At 43.5% G+C, this 26394-nt stretch overlaps 1 protein-coding gene across 1 annotated transcript; it reads right to left on the bottom strand.

The window, feature by feature from the left end:
* Positions 1-4600: 4600 nt before the first annotated feature.
* Positions 4601-25857, bottom strand: USP14 (ubiquitin specific peptidase 14). The gene is made up of 16 exons (XM_069957718.1): positions 25707-25857; positions 21080-21225; positions 20377-20409; positions 17939-18043; positions 17243-17346; positions 16751-16809; positions 15991-16121; positions 15140-15220; positions 14339-14421; positions 13887-14001; positions 13269-13334; positions 11648-11740; positions 11080-11208; positions 9098-9152; positions 6562-6669; positions 4601-5453 (listed from the first exon to the last, which is right to left on the bottom strand). Exons 1-16 carry the CDS (start codon positions 25720-25722, stop codon positions 5302-5304), a joined length of 1476 nt encoding a protein of 491 aa, XP_069813819.1. The 5' UTR covers positions 25723-25857; the 3' UTR covers positions 4601-5301.
* Between the last annotated feature and the right edge of the window lie 537 nt (positions 25858-26394).

The raw sequence follows: 26394 nt of genomic DNA, 5'->3' as shown, positions 1-26394 counted from the left end.
GTTGGACTCAATGTTACATCATGTTGCTGGCTTACAGGAAGGCCACAACCCACTCTGTCCCAGGGACTAGACCCTCTTTCCTTTGCGGCGGATCCGTAGGGGTTTTTTAGGATGCATTCAGCATCATCCCTTGCTCTCTTCCTAGTTGATGGTTGTGTTGGTGCTATTCTGTGCCTTCTCACCAAGCGCTCTTGTCTAGTGGTTATCTTTCCCACCCAATGGACTGCTTTTGGACGTCACATGGTATCTGTGTCCCCCAATAAGACGCACGAGAAAAGAGGATTTTTTACTCACCGTAAAATCTCTTTCTCGTAGTCTTCATTGGGGGACACAGCACCCACCCATTTTCTTTTGGGTTTTTCCTCGGTATGGTAGTTTTCTCCGTTTTGGTGTTATTCCTACTTTACCTGTTCTTGACTTCTCCTACTGCTATTGTACAAACTGGTTTAGCTCAGTGCCTGTGGGCGGGTATATCCTGCTCAGGAGGAGTCACTTTCTTTGTTTCTCTTAGTGTCAGCGCCTCCTAGTGGCAGCAGCCTATACCCATGGTATCTGTGTCCCCCAATGAAGACTATGAGAAAGAGATTTTACGGTGAGTAAAAAATCCTCTTTTTGGCACCACCATGCCTAATGGTGTGTTTACACAGACTTAAGGATTACTGAAGCCAAAGCCAGGAACAGACCATAAACAGAGAACAGGTCATAAAAGAAAAATTAAGATCTCTCCTCTTTTCAAATCCATTCCTGGCTTTGGCTTTAAAAATCTGTCAGGTAAATCTGTCTGTGTAAACGCACCATAAGTTTCATATAAGGTTTGTCGAAGTGGACCCCAGAACTAACTTTTGCTCTGGAAAGATTATTCATTTGTCTGCCTAACCGATGGGAAACATCTTGGACTTTATGGTTACAGCTAGAGATTAGCGAACCTCAAACATGCTCCGTCCATCCGAACCCGAACGTTCGCCATTTGATTAGCGGGGGCTGCTGAAGTTGGATAAAGCCCTAAGGCTATGTGGTAATCATGGATATAGTCATTGGCTGTATCCATGTTTTCCAGACAACCTTAGGGCTTTATCCAAGTTCAGCTGCCCCAGCTAATCAAATGCCGATTGTTCGGGTTCGGATGGACTCGAACCCGAACCCGGTTCGCTCATCTCTAGTTACAGCACATCTATTGGTCTGTGTCCTCATACAACACCCCATCAAGCCTGTTTTGCTATGAACTCTTGGCCTGTCCCACAGACTGGTGTAATTCCTCCACTGCTATCTCCCCCTTCCCCCCTCCTTATCCTTATGTTTTTATGTTATAATAAAAGTACTTTGTAAATTCAAATAAAAATGTTAGAAAAAAAAAAAGTGGGCCATACGGCCTGCTTTGTTGTGATGGCGGCAAAAGCTTATATACCCCTCTACTGGAAATGTACTGTCCCTCCTGCAATCTCCCTGTGGATCAATAAAGTCAATGAATTGATGGCCGCTCTGCAAGATTCAAATTCTTGCTTTTCTCGAACCTGGTATGCTTGGACAGAGTTCAAGGATACTGCTGAGTATCCTCCTCGGGTCCAATGCTGTGCTTGAACTGAGATCCCCTTGACACTAAGCTGCACATCACAATTGTATGCCCCTTGCCAACTTGTTTCCTTCTCTTGTCCTCCTCTAACTCCCCTTCCCTCCCTCACTTTTTTCCTTTTTCTTTCTTTTCCCTTCCCTCTTCTAACTTCTTGTCCCCAACCATGTGTGGGGCCTTCCCAGTTTTCTCCACCTAATAGGTGGACTGACCCAGGGTTTACTTTTTTTTTTTTTTTTTTTTTTTTTAGAGAGGAGACAGAGCAGAACATGGGAATGTGGATTCAAAGGGCCTGAAAAAGTAAAATAAATAATGCACACCTTCCAAACCATGTAAAGGTGCTACTTGGACTAGTCTTTGGAGATAGATTTAAGGAGAGGGGGAAAAGTTGGATGGTCTGGGGTAAGTTGGACCCTAAGTTGGGTTAGGGAGGAGGTCCACTAGGGGAACAAAAGGTTCCATGTAAGTGGCGGCTTTGTGAATGCAATGTCAGAGTTATGCCTGATGTAGCATAAAAATGGTTCAAGCGTGAGTATAAAGATTAAGGGAGAGAGGGAGCAACCTTGGCGAGTGGCTTTAAGAATAGAGAAGGAAAAAAGGCCATTGACTGAGACGGCCACTGACAGAGTTTTATTAACTATTAAGTTTAGGGCAGTTAATTGTTAATATACCCTCTGTAACAGTCGGCGTGTAGCACTTGTGTTACATATGAAGGATGGATGCTATAAATGGATCAAAACTTTTTAAATGATTTTGTCAGGGTTGTCATTATTGGGAAGCCCATTTTCCTCGCGTTAGCCCCTTTGCCATAACTTTACACGCTCCTAATGAGCACATACAGTTAAAAGTGGTGCTCCCTTCTCTGCCACTCATCCTTGTGGCTACAGGAATCATGATGCCCCTATAGGGATTACCTATAGGAGGATGTCTACATAATGGGAATTCTTCTATAGGGGGGTTACTCTAGGGCAGTGCTTCTCAATTCCAGTCCTCACCAACAGGTCATGTTTTAAATATTTCCCATACAAAGAACACCTGTGATCATACCTGATGCACTGAGTATAATTATATAATCTGGGAAATACTAAGGAGATCCTCAAAACATGACCTGTTGGTGAGGCCTGAGGACTGGGATTGAGAAGCACTGCTCTAGGGGGATAGGGTTGCCTATGTTGGTTGTTACCTACAGGGGAATTGCCTACTGGGGGGGATTACTTACAGGGCTGGCTATAGGTAGAGATGATCAAACATCGGAAAATCGTAGGCTTGATCGAACTCGAACCTGCCACACTTGATTGCTGATGCGTTCCCGGTCTGTGGGGAAGGAGGAGAGTACCCGGGGACTGCCTGGAATTCCGGGATTCAGCCTATTACCTACGATTTTCCGATGTTCGATCATCTCTAGCTATAGGGGGATTACCTACGTGGGGAAGGATTACCTACTTGGGGGACACAATTTATTGGTGGGGTGGGGGTAACAGCTACATGGTGAACACTACCTACTGGGGGGGTGGTACCGGTTGCACAAGGGGGCCTGACCATTATATAGGGGCACAGAAGGACCTAACTACTCTATGGGGACACTGAGAGGCCCAACTACCGTGGCATGACTATTTGGAAGCATATATTGGGCCCAACTGCTTATATAGGGGGCAATACAGATGGAAAGTTTGTATAGAGATGGTAATGATGCTGGACAGAGAAGCCTAAAATGTTTAGTAGATTCTGCGTAGATGATTCATGTACTGAAGACGTCTTTGTGATGGCCAGGCAAAAATAAAGAAAAGGAAAAGCAAACAACATGGACTAGCAAAACTGTCACTTGTAATTCACACAGGGGAGATGCCCCCTGTGAATCACCGGATTATTGGTGTCACAGAGGTGCCATACTTCAGTGGTCAACAGTCACTAGCTGGAATCTATATTTACAGGCTCAGATCATGAAATAGGAGCTACTTTCTAATCCCCATAACAGCTACTCTGGAAGGCCGACTTCTGGGGGCACTAATTTAGGATCCTCATTTAGATTATTGTCTTCTGATGACTCCAATTGTGACACCTCCCCAGCGCCAGGGACCCTTGTTGTGGCTTTGGCTCCTCCTCCAGATTGCGTCCTTTTAGTAATGGTAGATAAGGTACAGAGGCAGTGGCAGGTTAGTGTCATTGTGAGGGGGAGGGCTGCTCCACCAATGCAATGGTGAGGAATGGGGGTCATGCACCAGGGATGATCAGTAATCACTGGTCAATATATGGTCAGTGCAAGGTGCCTCGTCTGGACTCTTAGGGCCACATGTATCATCCGGCGACTGGCTGATTTTCGGCGGAAAGTGCCGATTTGCGTCTTTTTTTAAGCAAAAATGGCGGATTTGCGAATAAAATATTCGCAAATCGGCACTTTCCGCCGAGTACGCCAGGGGGCGGAAAGGGGGCGGAGAGTGGGCGGAACGGAGGGCGCGGACTCAGAGTCCGCGCGATTTATCATCCGTTCCGCCAAAATGTACGCCGAAAAACCTACTCCAGTCCTCAGCTGGCGTAGGTTTTCGGCGGTGCGCAACGTCGCGCACGGGATTTATGTAGAGGCAATCCGCCTCTACATAAATCTCCGTAGCGCCGGAGCTGCGGGGGCATTTTTACGTCCGGCGTAAAAAACGCCGGACTTAATAAATGCCTCCCTTATAGTCTAAAAGGCTGCAAGATGTCATCTGTATTATTCCCCTTGTGCAGGAATACCCTGTGTTTGTGAGTAGGAACATCCTGTACCTGAGCTAAACCATGCTAATCTCTTTATTTTATGACTCTTCGCTAAAAAAAAGTTTTCAAGCTGTAGAGTCAACATAGGAAGGAATTTTTCAACTAACGTTTTCTGACACATGAAAGTAGCTAATTTTTTTGTGCAAGCTTTGAAATTGCTCAAAAATGTACAACTTTCTGCATCTCCTACACCACTTTTGGGAAATATGAGCAGGGTTTAGCAGGAGAGGGTTTGCTTTACTGCAGCCCAGCAAGCTTTCTGACACTTCGACTAATTAAAACTTTTTGCATGTACAACATTTTATTCTGGGTACCAGGATTAAACCTGTACCCAAATCCATCAAATTTCTCATGATCCACTTATGGCAAGTTTGTTTGTTGAATAAAGTTTAGTAGACACATGAAATTCTCTCTGAAGAGCTGAAAATAAAATCGAGAGACAGAAACTGATCACAATTTTATTCTGAAGTCACCAAGATGCCAACATTGGCCTGGACCAGATAGTCAGATGAAGCTGGTCACATGACTGTGGCCACATCTTAAGTTATGGGAAGCAGCACTGTTACAATGAGGCAATACGTATCCTTCCTCCTTCCTGGCAGAACTGTCAGATAAGGCGACGGCAAGTACGGTGGTATAAACCATGCAATAGTAACAATGAATGATGTAGGTGTGCAATAAATATTGTCGTTCCATTAATGCGTAAAAAAATAGTTTTAGCACCACCAGACAGTGGCTGGACATTTAGTCATTTTATCATTCCAATTCATTAAAATTATGTTAAGACAATAGGAAAAAGGTAGCTTTAGCTTTTTACAGCTCTGGTGAGGATTATCACAGTTTGTGCACCGAGGTGAATTGCACTATACAATTCACACCCTCCTCTAAAATAAAAAATAAAAAAATCCGGGTCAGACGATTCTAATCGTAGAACATTTATTTCACACCTAAGAAAAAAAAAATGACTAAAACGACAAATGTCATTATTGTTCGGCTTCTTCTTCAGCAGCTTCGACTCTCCTGGGTCCATATAGAAGAACATATGCTATATGCCAGTCTCCTCCTCCTGACAACCTCAGTATGTCTTCAGGAGACACAATGCTCACTTTGTCGTCGTCAAATTTAATCCACTCATCTAAAAAAAGAGAAAAAAGCATGAAAGAAGGAACTCGCACAGGCAAGTGATACAGGATTCTTCATATGTAGAGCATATAGGCACTGACCTTATATGAAATATTCCTTTAAGTGTCACTGTCCTTTCCCCCCCCACCCCAGAAATCAATATTACAGGCGATTTTAAGATACTTGGTATATTTGTCTAATAAACCAAATTACAATTATCTGCATTCAAAAAGACTTTTCCCAGGTCCCCCCCCCCCTCATCCACTGCTCATTATCAGGAAATCTTGACTCTTTTACATCAGTCGGGCCCTGTCTGTTCTATGGAGAGGGGAGGGGGGAGATTAGTTGCCAGCAGAGAACAAAGGATTACACAGCAGGACCTGTGTGAAACCCAGTATTCAGAGGTCAGTGTTGACTTCAGAGGAGATAGCCTGGTGATGTAGCTGTAAATTAACTCTGTTGTCCTGTTTTGGTGCCTCATCTCCCTCCATCCCTACCCTCTCCATAAGAGAACCATGAAGACAGGGGGAGAGCTTCAAACTGCTTTTTCATGATAAAAATGCATTTTTTGGCTAATAAACACAATTACAAAGTTTCTTAAAATCGCCTGGACTATTGACTTCTGCTAAAAAAAAAAAAAAAAAAAAAAAATTAAATGACAGTGACACTTTAAAATGTGCCCTGTTATCTGTATAATATATGGGAGGAAGCCAACCCATACATTTGTATTGGAAATAAATTCCTACTAGCTACATTCCTAGAACAAACTGAACCAAACAAACAATTTACATAACAGTGACCTCAGGTAACATTAAATTGCAAATAGTTGTATGACTAAGTTCATACATTGCATATTTGGTGTAATGTAATACAATGAAAGTGGTTTAAAAAAAAATGACCATGAGGAAACAAGCAGCAGCAGAATTTATACAGCTCCGGTAAATAAATCTGCTTTCAGTAAGCTCCCCCTAGTGGTGGCAGGAGGCAGGAAAATATTTATCATTTATATTCAGCTGCTGTCACAGAGAAGCAAAGAAGCTCTGTATTGGATAATGAAAATAACTAGATATACAAACATAGCTGCCACATTTATACTAATGTTGCCAAATGAAATTACTTACCATGTTTCCTCCTGACCCATGCAACATAGTGTCCCGAAGAACTTGACCTTCCCTGATGAGTAAGAACTGCCTGCAGCTCATAGTAACCACAATTGTTGGATCCAACATCTAGGAAAAAAAGTGTCAAAAATGAATTGTGAGTGGCCAATAAAGGGATAGGTGTCAATCAATGAGCAGATAACAATGACAAGTTATATTGGAACTTTCTAACAATACTATAGATCACTTAGCTCCTCCTCCTCTGTAAATGTGCGCAAAAATGCAAAAGATTCCACAAGAAATGGTATGGATTTTAGCTTGGATTTTTATCTTCCCCACCAATTTCAAATGGTTTGAAATTCTTTAAATTGGGAAAATTTTGCAACATAAACTGACATGCTGCATCACAATTGTGAGATCTGAAAAATCTGTGTTGCTGGTATCCACTGTGGATTTTCTGTGCAAATTTTGCACCAAAATGTTACGCCAAAGTTTTGGCACATGTAAAATCATGCCCCTTTCCACAATGCCCCCTTATCGACATGTAATAAACGTTTTGCGGTTTTAGTAAATTCATGATCTAGCATTTAATGCTGGTGGTTTTGTGCACTTTCAATGAGCTATTGTTGCTTGGAGGTAAATGGTAGTTGTTACATTAAGGGTTCATTCATTCATGCAGGATCTGCAGCAGATTGGATGTTGCAGATTTTTTTGCTGTATTCAATCATTTAGTCACATTTATATCTGCTACATCAAATTTGCTGCAGACCCTGTATGTGTGACTGGACCCTATAGAAACAGTTAAAGAGTATCGGTCAAAGTTCAGTCTAAGCTTCAGCGTGCAGATGCCTGTGAGTTCCATGCACAAGCCCTATTCTTCTTAAAAGGGCTTGTGTGCAGGGAACTCAGACACTTCACACCAAACTTTCCATTGGCAGCTGCATGCAGAAGTTTAGAAGTGTTGAGGTGTTGCTTGCTGGTCATAATTATATACAAAAAAAGTTCATTAGGTGAAACATATAACCCTATTGTGTGGTTCTACAGGGAGGAAAAACTCCTTATGAAGCAAATGCCAATTACCTCATACTAGGGGGAAAATATGTCAATTAGAGTAAAATCCTTGGATCAACATCCCACTTCCAAAACCCAAGTAACCAAAGTTGATGATAGTATATTTCTGATTGTTCTACAGCAGTACCACACACAGGTTATAGCCGCTATGTATAAACAGACAAGTGCTTAGTTTGTTGCTGATGAGCCTGTCTTATTGATTGTACCTAGGGGGCTTTAACCCATGTGTTGTGTTGCCTATGGAGAAATTAAAAGTATTTTATTTTTTTTAAGAAAGGCATCAAAGCCCCTCTTAACCTTGTTTGTTTTGTGCCACATAATGTTGTGTACAGTATCAAGTAACAAAAATCCATGTATGTGATTTAAAGGGGTATTCCCATTTTAACCAACTTTAATATAACTTCAAGTTAAATATTTTTGCATAAGGGTATTTTCTCACAACACAATTAAGCGCAAAATTTCAATCGGAGTTTGTGTGGTGGACTCCGCTTGAAATACCACATGTTCCATTGACTCAATTTTATTTCTCAAGTGCAATCAGCTGTGTCCAAAGAAATGACATGTGAATTCTTTGGGCGGACGGCGGATTGAGCTTAAAAAATCCATTAAAGTGACACTGCTTTTTGCATTCTGACATCTCGACACAGATGTAAAGGGAAAATTTAGCGTTTTTCATACCTTATTTCATATCATACGTCATGGTGTTTGTTCAAGTAAAAAGTGTCAACTGCAGATTGTATTAAGTGGGCGTGGCCTCGCGGCATTAGCGCCGTTGGTTGGTCGACGTAAAGTGGGTGGGGTCTAGACCCTTCGGCCAGCCTGTTCCAATGGGGGGGTGCGCGCGCAACGGTGCAGCTGTGGGCGGGGCTAAGTGGCCCTAATGCCGCAAGGCCACACCCACTTAATACAAATACAATCTGCAGTTGATAAAAGGACACTTTTTACTTGAGCAAACACCATGACGTATGATATGAAATAAGGTATGAAAAACGCTAAATTTACCCTTTACACCTGTGTCGAGATGTCAGAATGCAAAAAGGAGGTGACAGTGTCACTTTAAGTGGAACTTCAACCAGAATCCAACGCACAAACTCCTCACTCCCAAATTAAGCGCTGAATTTCAAGCGAACATACTCCTAACAAACGTATCTCCTCCTGAATTTCTGCTCTTTCCCTCCCACTGCTTGACAGCCCGTTTTCTAGGTTACAGACCCCCATTCTGCTCTAAAACCAGTGGTCTGGCTGGTATATAGCTATAATTTAAATGCATAAAGATATAATGTATAAATACACAATTACCAGCCAGACCACTGCTTTTAGAGCAAAGTGGTGATTGGTAGACTAGATAGGAATACCCCTTTATGCCTCACTTATGCCACTGAACTAATATGAACTGGTTTCTGACAGCATTAACAATTCTGACTCACTATGTGCTTTGAGCATAAAGGAAGAACAATTAAAAAAAATGATAGTACTTTAGACTTACCATCTGGAAAGGAAAATGGTTCATATTTAACTTCTTTTTGTGCAATTTGGTTTCCCTAAAATTAAATAAAAGGTAAAAAATAAATAAATAAAAATATAAAAATAATAGACATTAGCTTTACAAACTAGTGGAGTTTACACTCAACAATTCAACAATACGAATCACAAAAAAATGGTCAGAGTCTAAGGGCCACATGTATCATCCGGCGAATGGATGATTTTCGGCGGAAAGTGCCGATTTGCGTCTATTTTTAAGCAAAAATGGCGGATTTGCGAATAAAATATTCGCAAATCGGCACTTTCCGCCGAGTACGCCAGGGGGCGGAAAAGGGGCGGAGAGTGGGCGGAACGGAGGGCGCGGACTCAGAGTCCGTGCGATTTATCATCCGTTCCGCCAAAATGTACGCCGAAAACCTACTCCAGTCCTCAGCTGGCGTAGGTTTTCGGCGGTGTGCAACGGCGCGCACAGGATTTATGTAGAGGCAGTCCGCCTCTACATAAATCTCCGTAGCGCCGGAGCTGCGGGGGCATTTTTACGTCCGGCGTAAAAAACGCCGGACTTAATAAATGCCTCCCTGAGTGTTCAGACTTCCACTGATCAAGAGAATAAAGGAGAAAAAGTGGGAGCTTGTCGCGTATCAAATGACCTGGAGGGACATTGCAAGTCTATTGAACCATCCAGTACAGATACAGAGCAGGGAGAGGTGTGTGTAGCAGCACATCTCTACTCGCTTGTTCCCTAAGACATTTATTTTATAGACAAAGGTGCACTTTAAGGACACAATTTATATAAAGATTAGAGATGAGTGGAACTTTCGGTCCGAAAGCCGCTCACATCAGTGCGATACCTGCGATCCCGGGAGCGTAGTTGCACTCCCGGGAATCTGCGGCCGGGATCTTCCAGGAAATTCAAGATACATTCCCTGGATTTCCAGGGAATGTATCTTGAATTCCCTGGAAGATCCTGCCCGCAGATTCCCGGGATTGCAACTATGCACCCAGGATCGCAGGCATAGTAATTGAGCGAAGGTGCCGTCGGACCAAAAGTCAGACGGTTCGCTCATCCCTAATAAAGATCATCAATTAGGTCATGCGCCCATATATCAGATTTTGTCCCCTGAAAAATAAATTTACAAAGATGTGTCTGGGGTGATGTTAAAGCATTCACATGTATTGTTCTGTCCTTCAGTTGCGGATTTAGAAGCAGGCTGTAACCTGCACTGTACACTTAATTTGCAGCTAGTCCAAATAATTTGCAGCCAGAGTCCGATAGAATGTCTAAGTGTACAATATACAGCATAATCACTGCCACTGGTAGCAATATGTTGCACTTCACTCCACTCCAAACACAGTTTCAATAAACAGCTTTTATATTTGATACCTGGTGTGACCTGCACCCGACTTTACCTATGATTTGGAGTGGAGTGAAGTGCAACAGTTTGTTCCCAGTGAGGACTTCATAGGAGAGGCTGTGGTCTGATCACTACATTATATATGCGCTGTGGAGAGTTGTGCCTTATCTTTGCACAACCATCAAAGGTGAGCGTTTCCATCACACTTTGTGTACCCACCACGCTTTCTGAGGAGTCTGCACCATTGGAGCTCTTTATTTTTTTTTTGTTTCCTACTGGCAGCAACATGAGTGAGTCAGTCAGTGTGATCTGCACTTCTCCTAATGGAGACATCTAGCCATTCATTTAAAGTGTACCGTCAAGAAGTGTGGATGCGGCACAGCATGCAGTCCTATTTGCCGCTGGAAGTTTGGGTATCCATGAAGAAGACCACGGTGAGTCAGCAATGCCTGGAACCCCAATTGGATGAGAAATTAGGTTGCGCACAGTGCCAACCCGGCATGGTCATCTTATCAGACACATGAACTTCTGGCTGCAAATGGATTGCATACAGTGCTGCATCCAGACTTTGTGACAGGTACACTTTAAGAAAATATCGCCACCACTCCTTGGGATTATCAAAATGTCTTACTTTAGAAGGCTGGCCTGAATCTTTCTTATCCTCCAACTCCTTAAACTTAGATCGGTAGGGGACCATCTTTTCCTGCAGCTCTGGTGTGCATAACTCATATATATCCAGCATGAGAGGAAATTTTACATCCTGTGTAGAAAAGAAAGATTTCGATCAGAGCCAAGCAGGTTTAGGTGCAATGTAGGGAGGACTCTTACAGCAAATGGTGGGTATTTACTCCCTTGGGGTGGGTTCACACTGAGGAATTCTCGTGGATAAATTACGCGGAATTCTGTCAGCTGTACGCGGGCACGGCCGCGCGCCTTTCCGCCAGCTCCATAGACACCATTCTATGGGCCGGCTGATTCCGCCCGTGCATAGAATGGTGTCTATGGCACGGGCGGAGAAGCGCGCGGCAGTGAGCGTGTACAGGCGACGGAATTCATCCACGAGAATTCCTCAGTGTGAACCCACCCATATGAAAGAAACTGCAAGGCAAAGCCTAAGCACTGTAAAAAGGTACAGATTAATCCCTATTATGTGTTGGGACATTTCATGAAAACGTTTCAAGCCACAGAACCGAAAATACCTTAAGAACTTTGGCATTCACAGACTCCTTCTCTTTATAAAAGAACCGCACCATCTGGATGGTCAGGTAGGCAGGTAAACGGCTTATCCTGGACTGTGACAAAGTACAAAAAGGGTGAATATTAATGTAAGTAAGGGTTACAAATCCTAGACCCCAGGTCACTAACAGTTTAGCAGTAGGACCGTGCAGATATGGTTCCCAGCTGCCCAGCTCCCCAAGGCTACCAGCTGTGACTGCAGCAATAGCTTTACATTGGGGAAAAGGAGTTTTATTCTGGCATGCGAGGTTGGTTTGGGGGGGGGGGGAGGCAACTAGTCATCTGAACGAGAAGCTGCCCTTAACTAGTGACGGCTCTCTGCCTGTCAAAGTGACCTAATCATCCCCCCATGTAAGGCTACCACTGCAAACATGGCTGGCAGCCTTGAGTAGCTGCACTGTAGCTTTATTCTGCAGGGAACCATATAAGCACAATAGTGTTGACTGGTTTCCTTAAGGCAGGGATGGGGAACCTTCGGCCCTCTGCTGTTACAAAACTACAATTTCCATTAAGCTTTGGCTGTCCAGGTATGATGGAAATTGTAGTTTTGTAACAGCTGCAGGGCCAAAGTTTCCCCATCCCTGCCTTAAAGAGGACCTGTCACCCCCCGTGCCGGGGTGACAGGCTCCCGACCCAGTTAGATCCCCCTATACTCACATGATCCCACCGGGTCCTGCTTCCTGAGCCGGTCGGGTCACGGAGATTTCAGCGCCCGAAGCCTGGTGCGCGCGCTGAGAGATGAGAGAATCTCTGAGAGATTCATTCTCTATGGGCATCTGACTCTGCTGTCAGCGCGTGCGCCAGGCTTCGGGCGCTGGTATCTCCGTGACCCGACTGGCTCAGGAAGCGGGACCCGGCGGGATCACGTGAGTATAGGGGGATCTAACAGGGGGTCGGGAGCCTGTCACTCCGGCAAGGGGGTGACAGGTGTCCTTTAAGGCCTCATTCACATCTGCATTGGGCATTTCTGCTGTTCCATCATTAAGGCAAAACAAAAATGACAGTGTGCCGATCCCATTAAATTATGACATTAACATACGGCTCTCAAAAGGACCCCCACTGACAACAAATCAGGTTTCTAGCTACAAGTTCCACCATTTTCTACACAATCTGCAACAGAGGCTCCTAACAGAGCCCCCAATGCACATGTGAACAGGGTCAAAGCTGGTCAGTACTAGAAACTTTAGCAGTCATCCATCATCTGTGAGGAAACCTAGCAGCAAGTGTTCAATTTACTTGCAGCAATGTGTTTCCTGGTTGCCAAACCCTGCAAACATGAGGTGACTGTAGTGTAAAGTGAATGTATTATCAATTTTGGTGTCCCATCTAGTCCATTGTTTTGTATAAGACCAGTTGGGCAGACAATATGGTTTTAATGGGAACTACACAATTTGCCTAGGGCAGCTGAATTGGCTGTTCTCCTGGCCATCTCCAATTAGCACAAAAAGGCTAAAAATGAAGACAAAGCCATATTATAAACCCATTTAACTGCTATAGTGAAACTATACTAAGTAGATTCTGGCAGGTCTTATCCATCTTTACACATTTGTGTAGGGATCGAAATTCAAGGCTTTATATACTTACAGTTTTGTTATATAAAGCATTCCTTTGTAATGTAGGTGAATGTTTGGTGATTTCATCTTGAAGACGCTGGAAAACATAAAAACAGACTTAGTCAACCACAACATTAAACCAGACATTCAGCTGCGAACGCTTCCTCTATCGATACGTCACAACCACATGGGTTCTGGAAGCTGGGCTATAGGGAATTATTCAGTAGATCTGTACTGTGATGCTGGGATTAAAGGGTTATTCCAGGCATGTCAAATGTCTGGGGTGCAGGGACTAGGTGACCCCCCCCCCCTAGTCACAAACCCTGAACACCTTTTAACAACCTGTAAACCCCGAGTATTCAGATTTGGAGTTGACAAAGGATTTGATTGAGTAAAATAGTTTCCTGGTTTCTATAAAAGGAGCCTCTCTATTCACATAACCACTGTATGGCTACTATTTAGGATATACCATGTATTTAACAGCCAAAGGAATGGAAAAAGTGTTATACAACACATTTTTTATATCTCCTGATAAGAGTTATTTTGTTGATCAGGTGAATATATGTGTACAAGGGAAGGGGTAATATTTTATTAGAGACCAGGTAACCTTCATCCTGTCACCGCTATATACACAATGGGCGTCTCTCACCAGTTTGAGGCCCGTGAAGAGGTATTTCACTTCTGGGTTTATGAAGCAGCTGAGCTGGAGCTGATTTTCTTTGCTTTTGGTTACTTCTTCCTCTTCAGATTCAGTACATTTCATGCTATGTTTATTAAGAAAAAAAACACTGGGAGAGCAGGAATGAGGACCAGAGTGTGTGGGGATGTAGGGCAAGACAATGACCATGTAAATAAGGCAATATGTGATAACAGGATCTGTTCCACTATAAGATAAACCTCATCTGCTTACTATTATGGTACAGACCTATAATAATGTGTAGAACTCTATATGTTACACAGTATGTGATGAAATTGCTATTTGGTTATATTCAGGGAGCGGTGAAGGAGTTCACCACTTGTCAAGTGTAAGTGTATCATATTGGCTAATGTTCACACTGGTGGATTGGTCCCACTTTTTACTTTTTTGCCATAAAAGGATACGTTGCCTCAAACTCAATGCCAAAAAATTGGTCAATAAAACTCTTCTTCTTTGGTGCAGCAGCAGCAGCAGCTCCTGAATCAGTCTGAAAAGACAAGAAAGTATTATATGGCCAACTGCTTCCAGAAGCAAGACAGAATGAAAGACTTTAGGGTCACAGTGATGTGCAATAGCCTGCAGAATGCTTCTTCCCTGTACAGAGGGCACTGCTTTTAATGGGATTATCCAGGATTTAAAAAAAAAAATATATATATTGCTGCTTATTTACAAAAACAGCACCACCCCTGTCCTCAGGTCGTGTGGTATTGCAACTGAGCTTCATTTACTTTAATGGACTGGTGCTTCAAAACCACCAAACTGTATACAACAGATCAATTTGTAATGGACATGCCAGACATGCCAACTAAAAAATTTACTAAAAAAATTTTACTAAAAATTTTACTAAAAAAATTTACTAAAAAAACGAAAAAAAAAAAAACAAAAAAAACAAAAAAGGTTTTGCACTTGCAGAAAGGACCAACCGTTACACATCAATCCCACAATGGTTATTCCTGCAGTATAATCTTGTATATTTTTTATGTTCTACCTTATCTTTACTATGTGGTCAATAACCAGAACAATATAGCCCCTGAAAGGAAGCAGAAATTTTCAGACATTTACATCCAGTAAATGAACTGGATAAAATATCCTGTAGAGCCCGGATAAGAATACCAGCGTCCTACCACATAAAGACGTCAGTATATCTACTACCTAGCTCTATACTAGTAAGGGAATGAAAGCCACCCACAGAGCTCTGCACTTACCTCCATTTCAGCGTCTCCTTCTATAGGTTCTAACTTCTGCTGCAGAACCCTCATAACTTGTACCCAGCATTCATTGGCATCCTGCAAAATAAAAGTACATTATAATTTATGACCAAATGAGCAATTTAAAAAAAAAAAAAAAACAGCTCTGTGCTCTCGAGGGGGGTCCTAAATCGCACCACCTCTAGGAAATCCATAAGCCTAAGGAGACAAGGATTGTCTTCATGAAGAAAAGCCTAAATCTGTCACTCTGCTACATAGGTATGACGCTGTCAGCCCTGATGTATTAATCCTAACACTGTATTGTCATACAATTTAGTATCCTCATTTCTGTGAAAAAACGCATTTATTCTTTGATGGATAGTGTCAAGGAGGCGAGGCCCCATCTCTGCCCACCCCTGTACATAATCCACCGCCTTCCTGCATACTGAGCTGATCACAGGGTTTTTTTACAACTTGTGGAGCCTCGCCCATATCCCACGCCTGTTAATGCTTGTTTGCAGTACCCTACGAACACATCAATATTCAACAGACAGAGAAACATATTAAAAGACACAGTGCACCCTAGACCACGCCTGTCTGACACTACACAGACATGGAGACAAACTATATGGTTTGTAAGGTACAGTGTCCATTAGGATTGATACGCTTATGCTAATAGCGTCTTACCCGTTTGGAGGGGCGAGTTGCTTTTTAGGACAATGACTGCATTCCCTGCCGAACGGACCCCAGGACAGATCTTTGATTAAAAGCAGCTATCCGAAGGTACAAGTGGTTTGGGGGGGGCCAGATTGTGGATACAGAGTCGCTTTAAGACTCAGCATTAAAAACAGCACCCCTGTTACACATACCTGTTGTAGATACTGTCCTTGATCACCTTTCTCTGCAAATTGTGGGAAGGCCATGTGCAAGAACTGGAGAAGAATGATTGGCGGGATACTGGAAGAAGTCTTATCCATTGATTCATATAGATCACGTAGAGCTAGAAAAGAAAGATGTATATGTTATACTCTAATTACCAAGTTTAGATAGTGAGGGCTACACAGCTCCATCCAAAGGAAAGCATTAAGCATTGTGCCTAAATGTAGCAAATTACAGCATCAAATGTGACGCCTCTTCTTAGCTTGTACAAGTCTAATTGTCCAGAGCAAATTTTTGATTTCTATGGACAACATCTTTAATAGAGAACTTCCACCAAATCTAAAAATCCAGGGTGGGCAGGGGGTGGGGGTGACAAAATAAAGAAGCTAGACCTACCCATGCCTGTAGTGAAGCATTACCATCTCTCTGGCGCCTCCAGTCTTTTTAGTTTTTTTCCTGAATTCCATATCCCAGCGGGAAGAACCCACTGACAGTCAGTGACTGCAATGGTGTCCCATCCAAGTCACTGACTGGCTGAGCAGACATTTTTGAGCCAGAATATGACATCACCGGACAAGGAGCTGCAGGAGGCTGGCACTGCAGGGGCATGGAGATGGGTACATATAGCCTCTTAATCTTTTTCATGCTCCCCCACCCAAGATTTTTAGATTTGACTAGAGTTCGCCTTAAAGTACACAGCAGAAACAAATTAAAAATGTCTTGATAATGTATAGAGCAACACACACTTACCTGCAGTAATATACTGAGCAGAGGCCATTTCACCAGAAGCTCTTAGGGCACCTGCATAGCTGAAATAAGTGAACACACAATATTATAACAACTATGAGGGCGCCCCCCACAAAATGATACCTTTTATATTAACAATGGCCCCAGCAATAAAACTTCAATCACTGCAGCCAGAAATACAACCCATTCCTTAGTTTACAGCTATGAAAGGGGTTATCCCTTTCATATCTAAGAATTTTCCACCATAAATATCTAAAAAGAAAAATGTAATTTATTATCTGCAAGAGAATTTGCCTTGACAAATTCATAGGCTTGGTAAGTTCTCAATCTGCAGCCCGACTGGCCCTATCTTTTCTCACTGCAGTCACACACAGCAGCAGGGACATTGGTAACAATACACATTGCAGTTTACAGCCTAGAGACTAAAGGCCAGCAGAGATGAAACCTTATTTAGGCTAGGTTCACACTATGTAAAAATGACGGCCACGATCATACCGCTTAAGAGCCTCTTTTAGCTCTGGCACAGAGCGGATACACTGAACTGTGGCATTCATGTAACACGTGTTCCCAAGGTTTGTTAACCCACAAGGCAACTCCATCTGTAAGACACAGAAGATAAGCAATAAAGTTATGGAAATTCAGAAATCATGTAAAAATAATGAAGCTGTGCGAGTTAAGAGCATGCAATGGAACTAGCGTCTAAGGTGTCCCATTATAGCAGCACATAAACGCCTTCATACAAACACGTGAAAACATTAAGGGCCTGTTCACATTACGGAATGGAAGGAAAGGGCTTGTGCGCCTCCGCTCTCTGCCCAAAGAATTGACAATCTTTGGGCGGAGAGCGGAGGTGCACAAGTGCTTCCATTCAAACAGATAAAAGGTGGGATTGGACGCAGAGTCTACGCAGGGGGATTCCGCACAGAATTTCTGCACCGATTCTGTAGTGTGAATAAGCCCTAAGGGGTCATGACATGTCCTAGGGACAGATGTCAAAAGTTTTGATCGGTTGTGATCAGACCTCAAAAGTGGTAAGTAAATTCTCTCCCAGCTTTATGCCACACAACCAAGACAGCTTCATGGAATAACCCTAGGGGCGATCTCAGGGCAAACAGATTAGATGAATTCAACCTTAAATGTGAAAATTCTGGAAACCATAAAAATAAAGACCCCCCATATTAATAAACTTACTGCAGAGGCCAACTGCTCCTCTGTCATGTCTTCTACAAAGATGGGCCTGACCGCAGGTTCCTCAGGAAGAGCTTCCGCAGAGCCCATCATCAACAGGCTCATGCCCTACAAATCAAACACATAAGGGGAAATTATACAAGATATGGGGACAGCCCACATAATGCTAAAGAGTTTATCCCCATACCACATAACAGTACACATACCTAACAGGTAAGCCGTTCACTCCTACCTGTAATACATATACTTTATACTACCTTCGCGTGAATGAGCCGCTGGCAGCAGATTTGGTTGTCAGTATAAAAGGGGCCTCCCCAGTCTCCACCAATAGATATTGTCAGTGGAAAAAGCACTCCGGCATGATGGAACTTAACTGCCTGACCCCCTCTGTTCTCAGAGAGATAAGCTGGTGCCAGAGCAGTCTAGCTGCAGCTTACCTCTCCTCATAGAGAACACATTGAGCTGTTTCTAACTAGAGATGAGCAAACCTCAAGCATGCTCGAGTCCATCCGAACCCGAACTTTCGGCATTTGATTAGCGGTGGCTGCTGAACTTGGATAAAGCCCTAAGGCTATGTGGAAATCATGGATATAGTCATTGGCTGTATTCATGTTTTCCAGACAACGTTAGAGCTTTATCCAACTTCAGCAGTCCTAGCTAATCAAATACCGAACGATCGGGTTCGGATGGACTCGAGCATGCTTGAGGTTCGCTGATCTCTATTTCTAAAATTTAAGTAAATTGGGAGGACAGGAGAGATAACCATTATTGCAGATGTATAGGCATCTTTACACTTCTCTCCAGTTGCAATATGGGAGGAAGTTGTAGTGTAAGGGACCTTTTAGATTAATTGATTTGCTGGCTGCTGGGGATGCAAACTAGCACCAATCAGCGAGATCAGAGCTCCTTTGCAGTGGCTTTACATGGAATGACAAATCAAGAGGCCCAGGTGGCACAAACAAGCCTTGTATCGTTCGTGCAGCCGGGAAAACTGACAGAACAGCTATGTATATATTAGGTTCTGGGATATGCATATATCTGTGGTGCCCCTAGCCACAAAAGCAGTCTATACTTCTCTGGCTGCTTGTCATCCAGCATCTGGCTTCTCCAGACGCCGACTGTATCTTCTTTCCAGAGGAAGCAGTGGCCAACAGCCACTGGAAGACCAAAGAATCAGATGAATCATCATAAGCAGCGAGGATGGCAAGTGTAAAAAGATAGAAGATTGTCAGCAGAAAAAGACCACTAGGTCCATCTAGTCTGCCCTTTTAGAATTTCGTATCATCTTAGGATAGATGTATGTTTATCTCAGGCATGTTTACATTCGATTATTGTAGATTTGTGCACTGCTAGTGATGTGGAAACTGACTGCACAGATATATACATATCCCAGATTAAGATAAAGGTGTTGCCGAAACATACGTGGGGGCGGGGGCTGCAAGCGGACACCAAGCCGTCACTGACTTACAGGTATAGGCTCTGAGACTATCTGGGTATTATTGTATTTGTGGACTGTGCTCTGAGGCTTTTCCTGTGACTACATTTATTTATCAACAAACATTATTATGTTATTGGGCACTTGCACCTCCTGTAGTTTCATGTTTACAGCAGAATAGTTACCCGCAGTTAGCAGCCGCCCTTTCGTGTTATTTCTTCCAGTTGTGGATCATCGTATATGTTTTTAATCAATAAACATTTTGCTATTTTGTGATAAATTAAGTGGTTCAGTATTTTTTTTGTAGGTTAGTCGTTTTGCTAGAACCCATACATTTGGCTACTTGGCCCCAAATACTTATGACATACACTGTTTCCTGTATTTTGGGATCTCTGTATGCTATATATTGGTATACAGTAATACCAATGGTTCTCAAAGATTTACAGTGGAGTCTATGAGGGTTCTGTCACCTTAACAATACATGCTGCACAATTTTTGATAAAAAATGTGATGGAACTGCCAAAAGAACAAAGCGTCTGACAAAGAGGCTGTGCCGACACCTATAATGAAAGTCAGCAAATCCTATGAAATTGAACAGACGGGCATCAGCATCTGCTGGAATCAGAGCCACAGAGTAACAGAGGAGATAATGCTTAGTACTGACTGTAACATCAGGAGTCCAGGCATTGTCCCTGTCACTTTAGCCTATGACATGTCACACAGATATTCAGTATACTAGAGTCCAACAGCACGAGACAGTCCCTGATATGAGCACAATGGAGGATGCATGCTGGAGCCCACTATCCCAGCAAGTGGGTGAGCAACCAGAAGTAAGATGAATCCAACAGCATGCGACTTGACGCTTCTCCGGCTTCTCCGCCATGGTCTCCACTGTTTATGGAGCTCATGTTCTGCAGCAAGACACAGACCACAGCAATGCAGGGACTAAAGTGCTTAACTAATATATATTATATGAACATTATCATATCATATGAAAATTACTTACATTTTTAATCTTAAGGTTACCCCAATCATCATCCTACGAAAAGAAAGAAAACAATATGGATTAATATTATAAAATCCAGCTTACTATTATTCATCTCCTAGCTGTGCACCAACAGAACATCAGACGCTCAAAAGGAAGAAAAAGTAAAAATTATCAATGTAGGTAATAAAAATGTTCAGGAAGTTTAATGTAAACGCAGCTTATTCAGGTCTAATGAAAGATTTTGCAACTTTCTACTGAATGTTATATTTCATTAACATGTTTTCAATAATTCTGCTTGCTGTCAGTGAATGGGCAATCTGGCTGGAGATCTGTAGACGTTTTTATCTTTAAGTGGAAAAAAGATAGTTTCACTCACAGCAATCAGAAGTCTTCATAACTGTGAGAAACTCATACACAAAGAACATTAGAAAGCCAAACAGATTTGGATAATTTAATAAAGAACTCATGGAATAAACTTTTAAGACAAAACGTATGACTATTGTAAGGATCAGTGATGAATGTGCCCTGTGCAGGTGTAACTGTGCTTAATCCAGCAGAATGAATCAGCACTGTGCAAGAACAAGAAAGGAAGTGAATGAAGCTAAGCTCTTGGGTCTTAAAGACAGGCCATCAACTGAGATTCCTGGAAAACAAATTTAAAACTAGACGTCACATGTAAGATCAGAGACATGCTGCTAGTTTACTGTGTATTCATCCATACCTTCAGTGTTCCCCCTTTAACCATGACTTTCTGTCTGTCTGGCTGCACGCCGGTCAGAGCAAACAGCTGGGCCTTGAAGACCATCGGAGGCTCATCGGTGTTCAGCTCCACATTATCAAACTTTTCCTTCCCCCACTTCACGTTCACTAGTAAAAAAAAAGAAAAAAAAAAGAAAAAAAAGAGATAAGCCACAAGGGGACCTTAAAGGGTACCTATCATTTTAATAAATATTTGACATATCTCACTGCTAAACTAGCAATAGAATTATAGAATTATAATGGAGCCCTCTGGAACCTCTTGTTATCACTATACCTGAAGTTCCATAGGGCTCCATTATAATTCCATCCACCGCTACTTCAGCAGCAAGACTGAGATGAAGAGGCAGAGCGTGCGCTGCTGAGCGAGTCTTGCAAAGGATCAGCGGGGGTCTCAGCACCTGGACTCCGACCAATAGAAATCTCTGACACGTCGCTATGACATGTCAGAGGTTTGTTTAAATCAGGGACCGGGAACTTTAGGCCCTCCAGCTGTTGCAAAACTACAATCCCCATCATGCCTGGACAGCCAAAGCTTGAGCTTTGACTGTCCAAGCATAATGGGAACCCTTTAAAACTAGTGCAAGTGACCAGCAGAACAGTTGTCCATGGTGACCGATAAAGTGGCTGCTTCCATTTTCCACTGTACTTTTGAATGTCAAGGAGGCATTCACACGTTATGTGCACGGTCTATATACGGACGAGGTGCTACAGAATGAACTTTAGAGTTTCTGGCATCATCATTTATTATGATGCAGTAAGCTCCGAAACTGTTAAAATGTTCACGCTACTGTACTTCGCAAGATAAAAGACAGCACTACGGACAGTACGCGGTGCTTGTGGTAGGAGAAGGTCCCAGTCAATGTAAATCCCGGCACTCACAATTAAATAATGCTTTTATTGAAGTGAATAAAGCAGGTACATGAGAGGACACGTTTCGGCCTATGGCCTTCTTCAGCTACTGAAGGCCATAGGCCAAAACGCGTCCTCTCATGTACCTGCTTTATTCACTTAAATAAAAGCAGCATTATTTAATTGTGAGTGCTGGGATTTACCTACTACACACTACTGTACTGACACAGTTCAGTGACACTTCAAGGGGTACTCCAATAAAAAAAAAAAAAAAAAATTCTTTTAAATCAACTGGTGTCAGAAAGTGCCAGAGATTTGTTATTTACTTCTATTAAAAAATCTCAAGTCCTCCAAAACCCATCAGCTGCAGTATGTCCTGCAAGAAGTTGTATATTCTTTCCAGTCTGGCACAGCACTTTGCCACCTCTGTCCATGTCAGGAACTGTTTTGAGCAGTAGTTAATCCCCATAGAAAACCTCTCCTGCTCTCCAGACTGGAAAGAATACAACACTTCTTGCAGGACATACAGACGCTGATAAGTACTGGAAGACTTGAGAGCAATTTCCAGCATCAGTTGAAATTAAAGACTTTTTTTTGCTGGAGTATCCCTTTAACAGTTTTTTTAGCTCCTGGTATCATTATGAATAATGATGCCAGGAACTCCGAAGTCCATTCCATAGCACGTTGTCTGTATATTCGCACGATGCACGGAACGTGTAAATGCCCCCTAAGAGCTTAGACCTGATTGGCTGCCAGGGATAACTGCCTCAGTTCTCTGTTGCATTGGTTCTGACAAATATTACCCACTGGCCCAGATATATCAATCAGCCTGAAAGCAATCACAGCTCGACAACCGTGTCTTAATGTGCTCTAGTATAATAAAAATTGAGCCGCGATTGGTTACTGTGGGGGGGAGAGAGACGGTTTTGGGCAGATTGACAATTCTGGGCCATTGTGTTTTCTGACAATACAACATTATTTAATGCCAGAAATACAAACATAGATGAGGTTACACAATATAAGAAAACAATGCACTATTGTTTGGACGATTACTCCGACCCTCCCCTATGGGCACACATATTACTATAGTCCTGATGTTCTAGGACTTCCTGATTCTCAGGTTTACACAAGTAGTTGAACATCAAGAGGTAAATTTTTACAGCAATTTACATTCAATATTATTTTCTTACTTATGTTTTGGGTTATGTTCACACTGTGTATTTTTTCAGACAAGAAAAGCCATTCTTGTCTTAAAATAAAATAATGCACAGCATCGAACTCTATGGGAGCAATGGCCGTTTCCCTAAGCTGCACAAATAATTGACTTGTCGGTTATTGGCAGCCGCTTATGCAGGAACAACGGCCACTTTTCCCGGCTCGGTTCTGACTAATGGTTATTTGGATTGCAGGCACACCCAAATGTACCTGTAATCCAAATAAAATAAAATGATGTTCCTGCGTCCGATATGGTAAATACGACCGCCGGAACATGTCAAACAGCGGTCCCTGCTTATACTGTGTGTGAACATAGTTTTAACACAAAGCTATACTTACTTGTGTCCAGGTCCAGTCTCCTGAAGGCAAACACAGGAGTCATGTGACTGATGGACACATTGAGCTGTGACAGTCTGTACTAGCCTGGACATCATGTGTTTAATCTCTCTTTGTCAACCAGCAAAAGTCTAAAAGGCTGCCTTCAGGAGACTGGACATAGACACAAGTGTAGATTTGTTTTAAAGCATGATAACTGGAAAAAATAAATAAATAAGTGTCACTGTCATCAGAAAAAAAAAAAAAAAAAAAAAAAAAAAAAAAAAACTTTTGACATGTCAGAGACATGGCAAAAGTTTTGATCATTCTGGGTCGGAGTGTTCAGAACCATACCGCTTTCTGCTTTGTGTGAGATTAAAATATAAAAAAAAAAAAAAACTTCCATCAGAAGTCTGATTTATGATGTAACAGAGAGGAGAGGACGCACTGCAGCACGTTCTTCTCCTGACTTGTTCTCGCAATCGGTATTGGTGTGAACACTCAGACTCAGATCAAGCAAAACTTTTGACATGTCTCTATGACATCAAAGGTTTTATATAATGACAGGTACACTTCACTACTACACACCAGGCGACTGAGGAAAAGAGCAAAGTACCAACCATGTCAGATTTATGCAGCATGGCATACAGGGTAAGATACTGAGGGATATAAGGGGAGATTTATCAAATATGGTATAAAGTGAAACTGGCTCAGTTGCCCCTAGCAACCAATCAGATTGCACCTCTCATTTTCCAATGAGTCTGAGGAATGAAAGGTGGAATCTGATTGGTTACTAGGGGCAACTAAGACAATTCTGCTTTACAGCAGTTTGATAAATCTCCCCATAGTGTATAGGTTTCCATTATTTCCATAGTCCCTGGGCATCCTGCCTCCCCCGCTCACACACAACCTTGTAGGTGTTTATATATATGTATACTGTATATGTACTGTACATGTGCACATCATACACATCCCAATAATTCACTCCATAAGAGAGAAAAGTGCATTACCTATGAGAGCAGCTGACTGAGTGGTCCCATCTCACAAATGGAGACTAAAGCATCAGTACATCATGGCATAAAGCAGGCTCGGTGCCATCCCAGGCTAACTACTTATGGTGTAATAGGGGTCACTGCCATGATATGCACAGTGCCCCTCAGCCCCTCATTACAATCCTTGGGCCTCCCATTCACAACCCATAGTGCAATAAAGCCCCTGCCCATCTGACTCTTCAGTGAAGCAAAGAGAAAAATACCCAGATCTCAGCATCGAGAAGGTGTAGCAGAAAAAAAACAAAAGACCAGCAACTGAACCAGGGCAGACATGGCGCCACACACGCCCCGCCCCAGGCTGGCGCCACACACGCCCCGCCCCAGGCTGGCGCCACACACGCCCCGCCCCAGGCTGGCGCCACACACGCCCCGCCCCAGGCTGGCGCCACACACGCCCCGCCCCAGGCTGGCGCCACACACGCCCCGCCCCAGGCTGGCGCCACACGCGCACCGCCCCAGGCTGGCGCCACACGCGCCCCGCCCCAGGCTGGCGCCACACACGCCCCGCCCCAGGCTGGCGCCACACACGCCCCGCCCCAGGCTGGCGCCACACACGCCCCGCCCCAGGCTGGCACCACACACGCCCCGTCCCAGGCTGGCACCACACACGCCCCGCCCCAGGCTGGCGCCACACACGCCCCGTCCCAGGCTGGCGCCACACACATTACCATATATTCCCTCAGCAGGGATGATAAGCATGATGTTAATGGGGCAAAGATAAGGGTGCCTTTACACAGACAAGATTTTTTTAGGCCAAAGCCAGGAATGGATTTGAGAAGAGGAGAAATCTCAGTCTTTCTTATATGACATGTTCTGTTTATAGTCTGTTCCTGGCTTTGGCTTCAATAGTCTGTCAGACAAATCTGTCTGTGTAAAGGCACCGAAAGGAAACACTGGCACATCCGCACAGGATTCTCCTGCAGATCTGTGACATGATGGCTGTGCTCTGCTCCTCAGCCCGAGGACGTTACATGGGGCCCTGTATACGCAGCCCTCTGTATGTCTGTACAATGGTGGCCATGTGTATATATGTATACCTGCCCCTAGCATACAGAATGGCTCCGGGCCAGTAACATATAGCTATGGGGGATCCAGCCCTCATCTCCTTCCTGTCTCACAGAGGTGGGATCCCCCCGGGAGCCCCCCGTTTCCCGGTACCTGTATAGACGGGCATGGTGGGTTCTCGGGCCGCACAATCCGCTCTCCTGGCAGCCGCCGTCACCCAGTCTCATTCAAACAGGGCCCCGCACAGCAGTGACGCTGCGAAATCACACGCTGCCCCGACTAACAAGCCAATCCCGAAGCACAACCCGGTAACGTCACCAATCACACGCCAGCCCGGCGACCCTGCAGCCAATCACAGCGCACAATTTTGACAGCTCGACCAATGGCAGCCGCCTCGCCTTTCCAGTAACCCGGAAGCGTTTGCAGTTTTTCTTCCTCAGAAGTCACATGGATGTGCACGGCTCTGAGAGGAAGTTGTGTGTTCACACTCACAGCGGGTCTACCCCGGTGGCTGTGCCCGTTATTCTCCATACTGATGTGTGCTATAACAGAGACGCTTATTTATAACCTGAACCGTTACCTATTCAGTAAGTGTAGGTCATCCTGTAAATTATGGAATGGAAGAGGACGCCGCTCACAGCGCCCACTAGCTGTGGAGGACTGGGAGAACTTTTTTTTTTTATTCCAGGAAAAAAAAGATGGGAAACTCCCATTCAGGACTGAGAATGATGACTGGGATCTACATCTATGTAATGGTGCGTTTACACAGGCAGATTTATCTGACAGATTTTTGAAGCCAAAGCCAGGAACAGACCATGAACAGGAAACGGATCATAAAGGA

This window comes from Dendropsophus ebraccatus, chromosome 2, assembly GCF_027789765.1.
Source record: "Dendropsophus ebraccatus isolate aDenEbr1 chromosome 2, aDenEbr1.pat, whole genome shotgun sequence".
NCBI lineage: Eukaryota > Metazoa > Chordata > Amphibia > Anura > Hylidae > Dendropsophus > Dendropsophus ebraccatus.
Note: the sequence above shows the minus strand (reverse complement) of the source record. Positions and strands in the feature narration are given on the sequence as shown.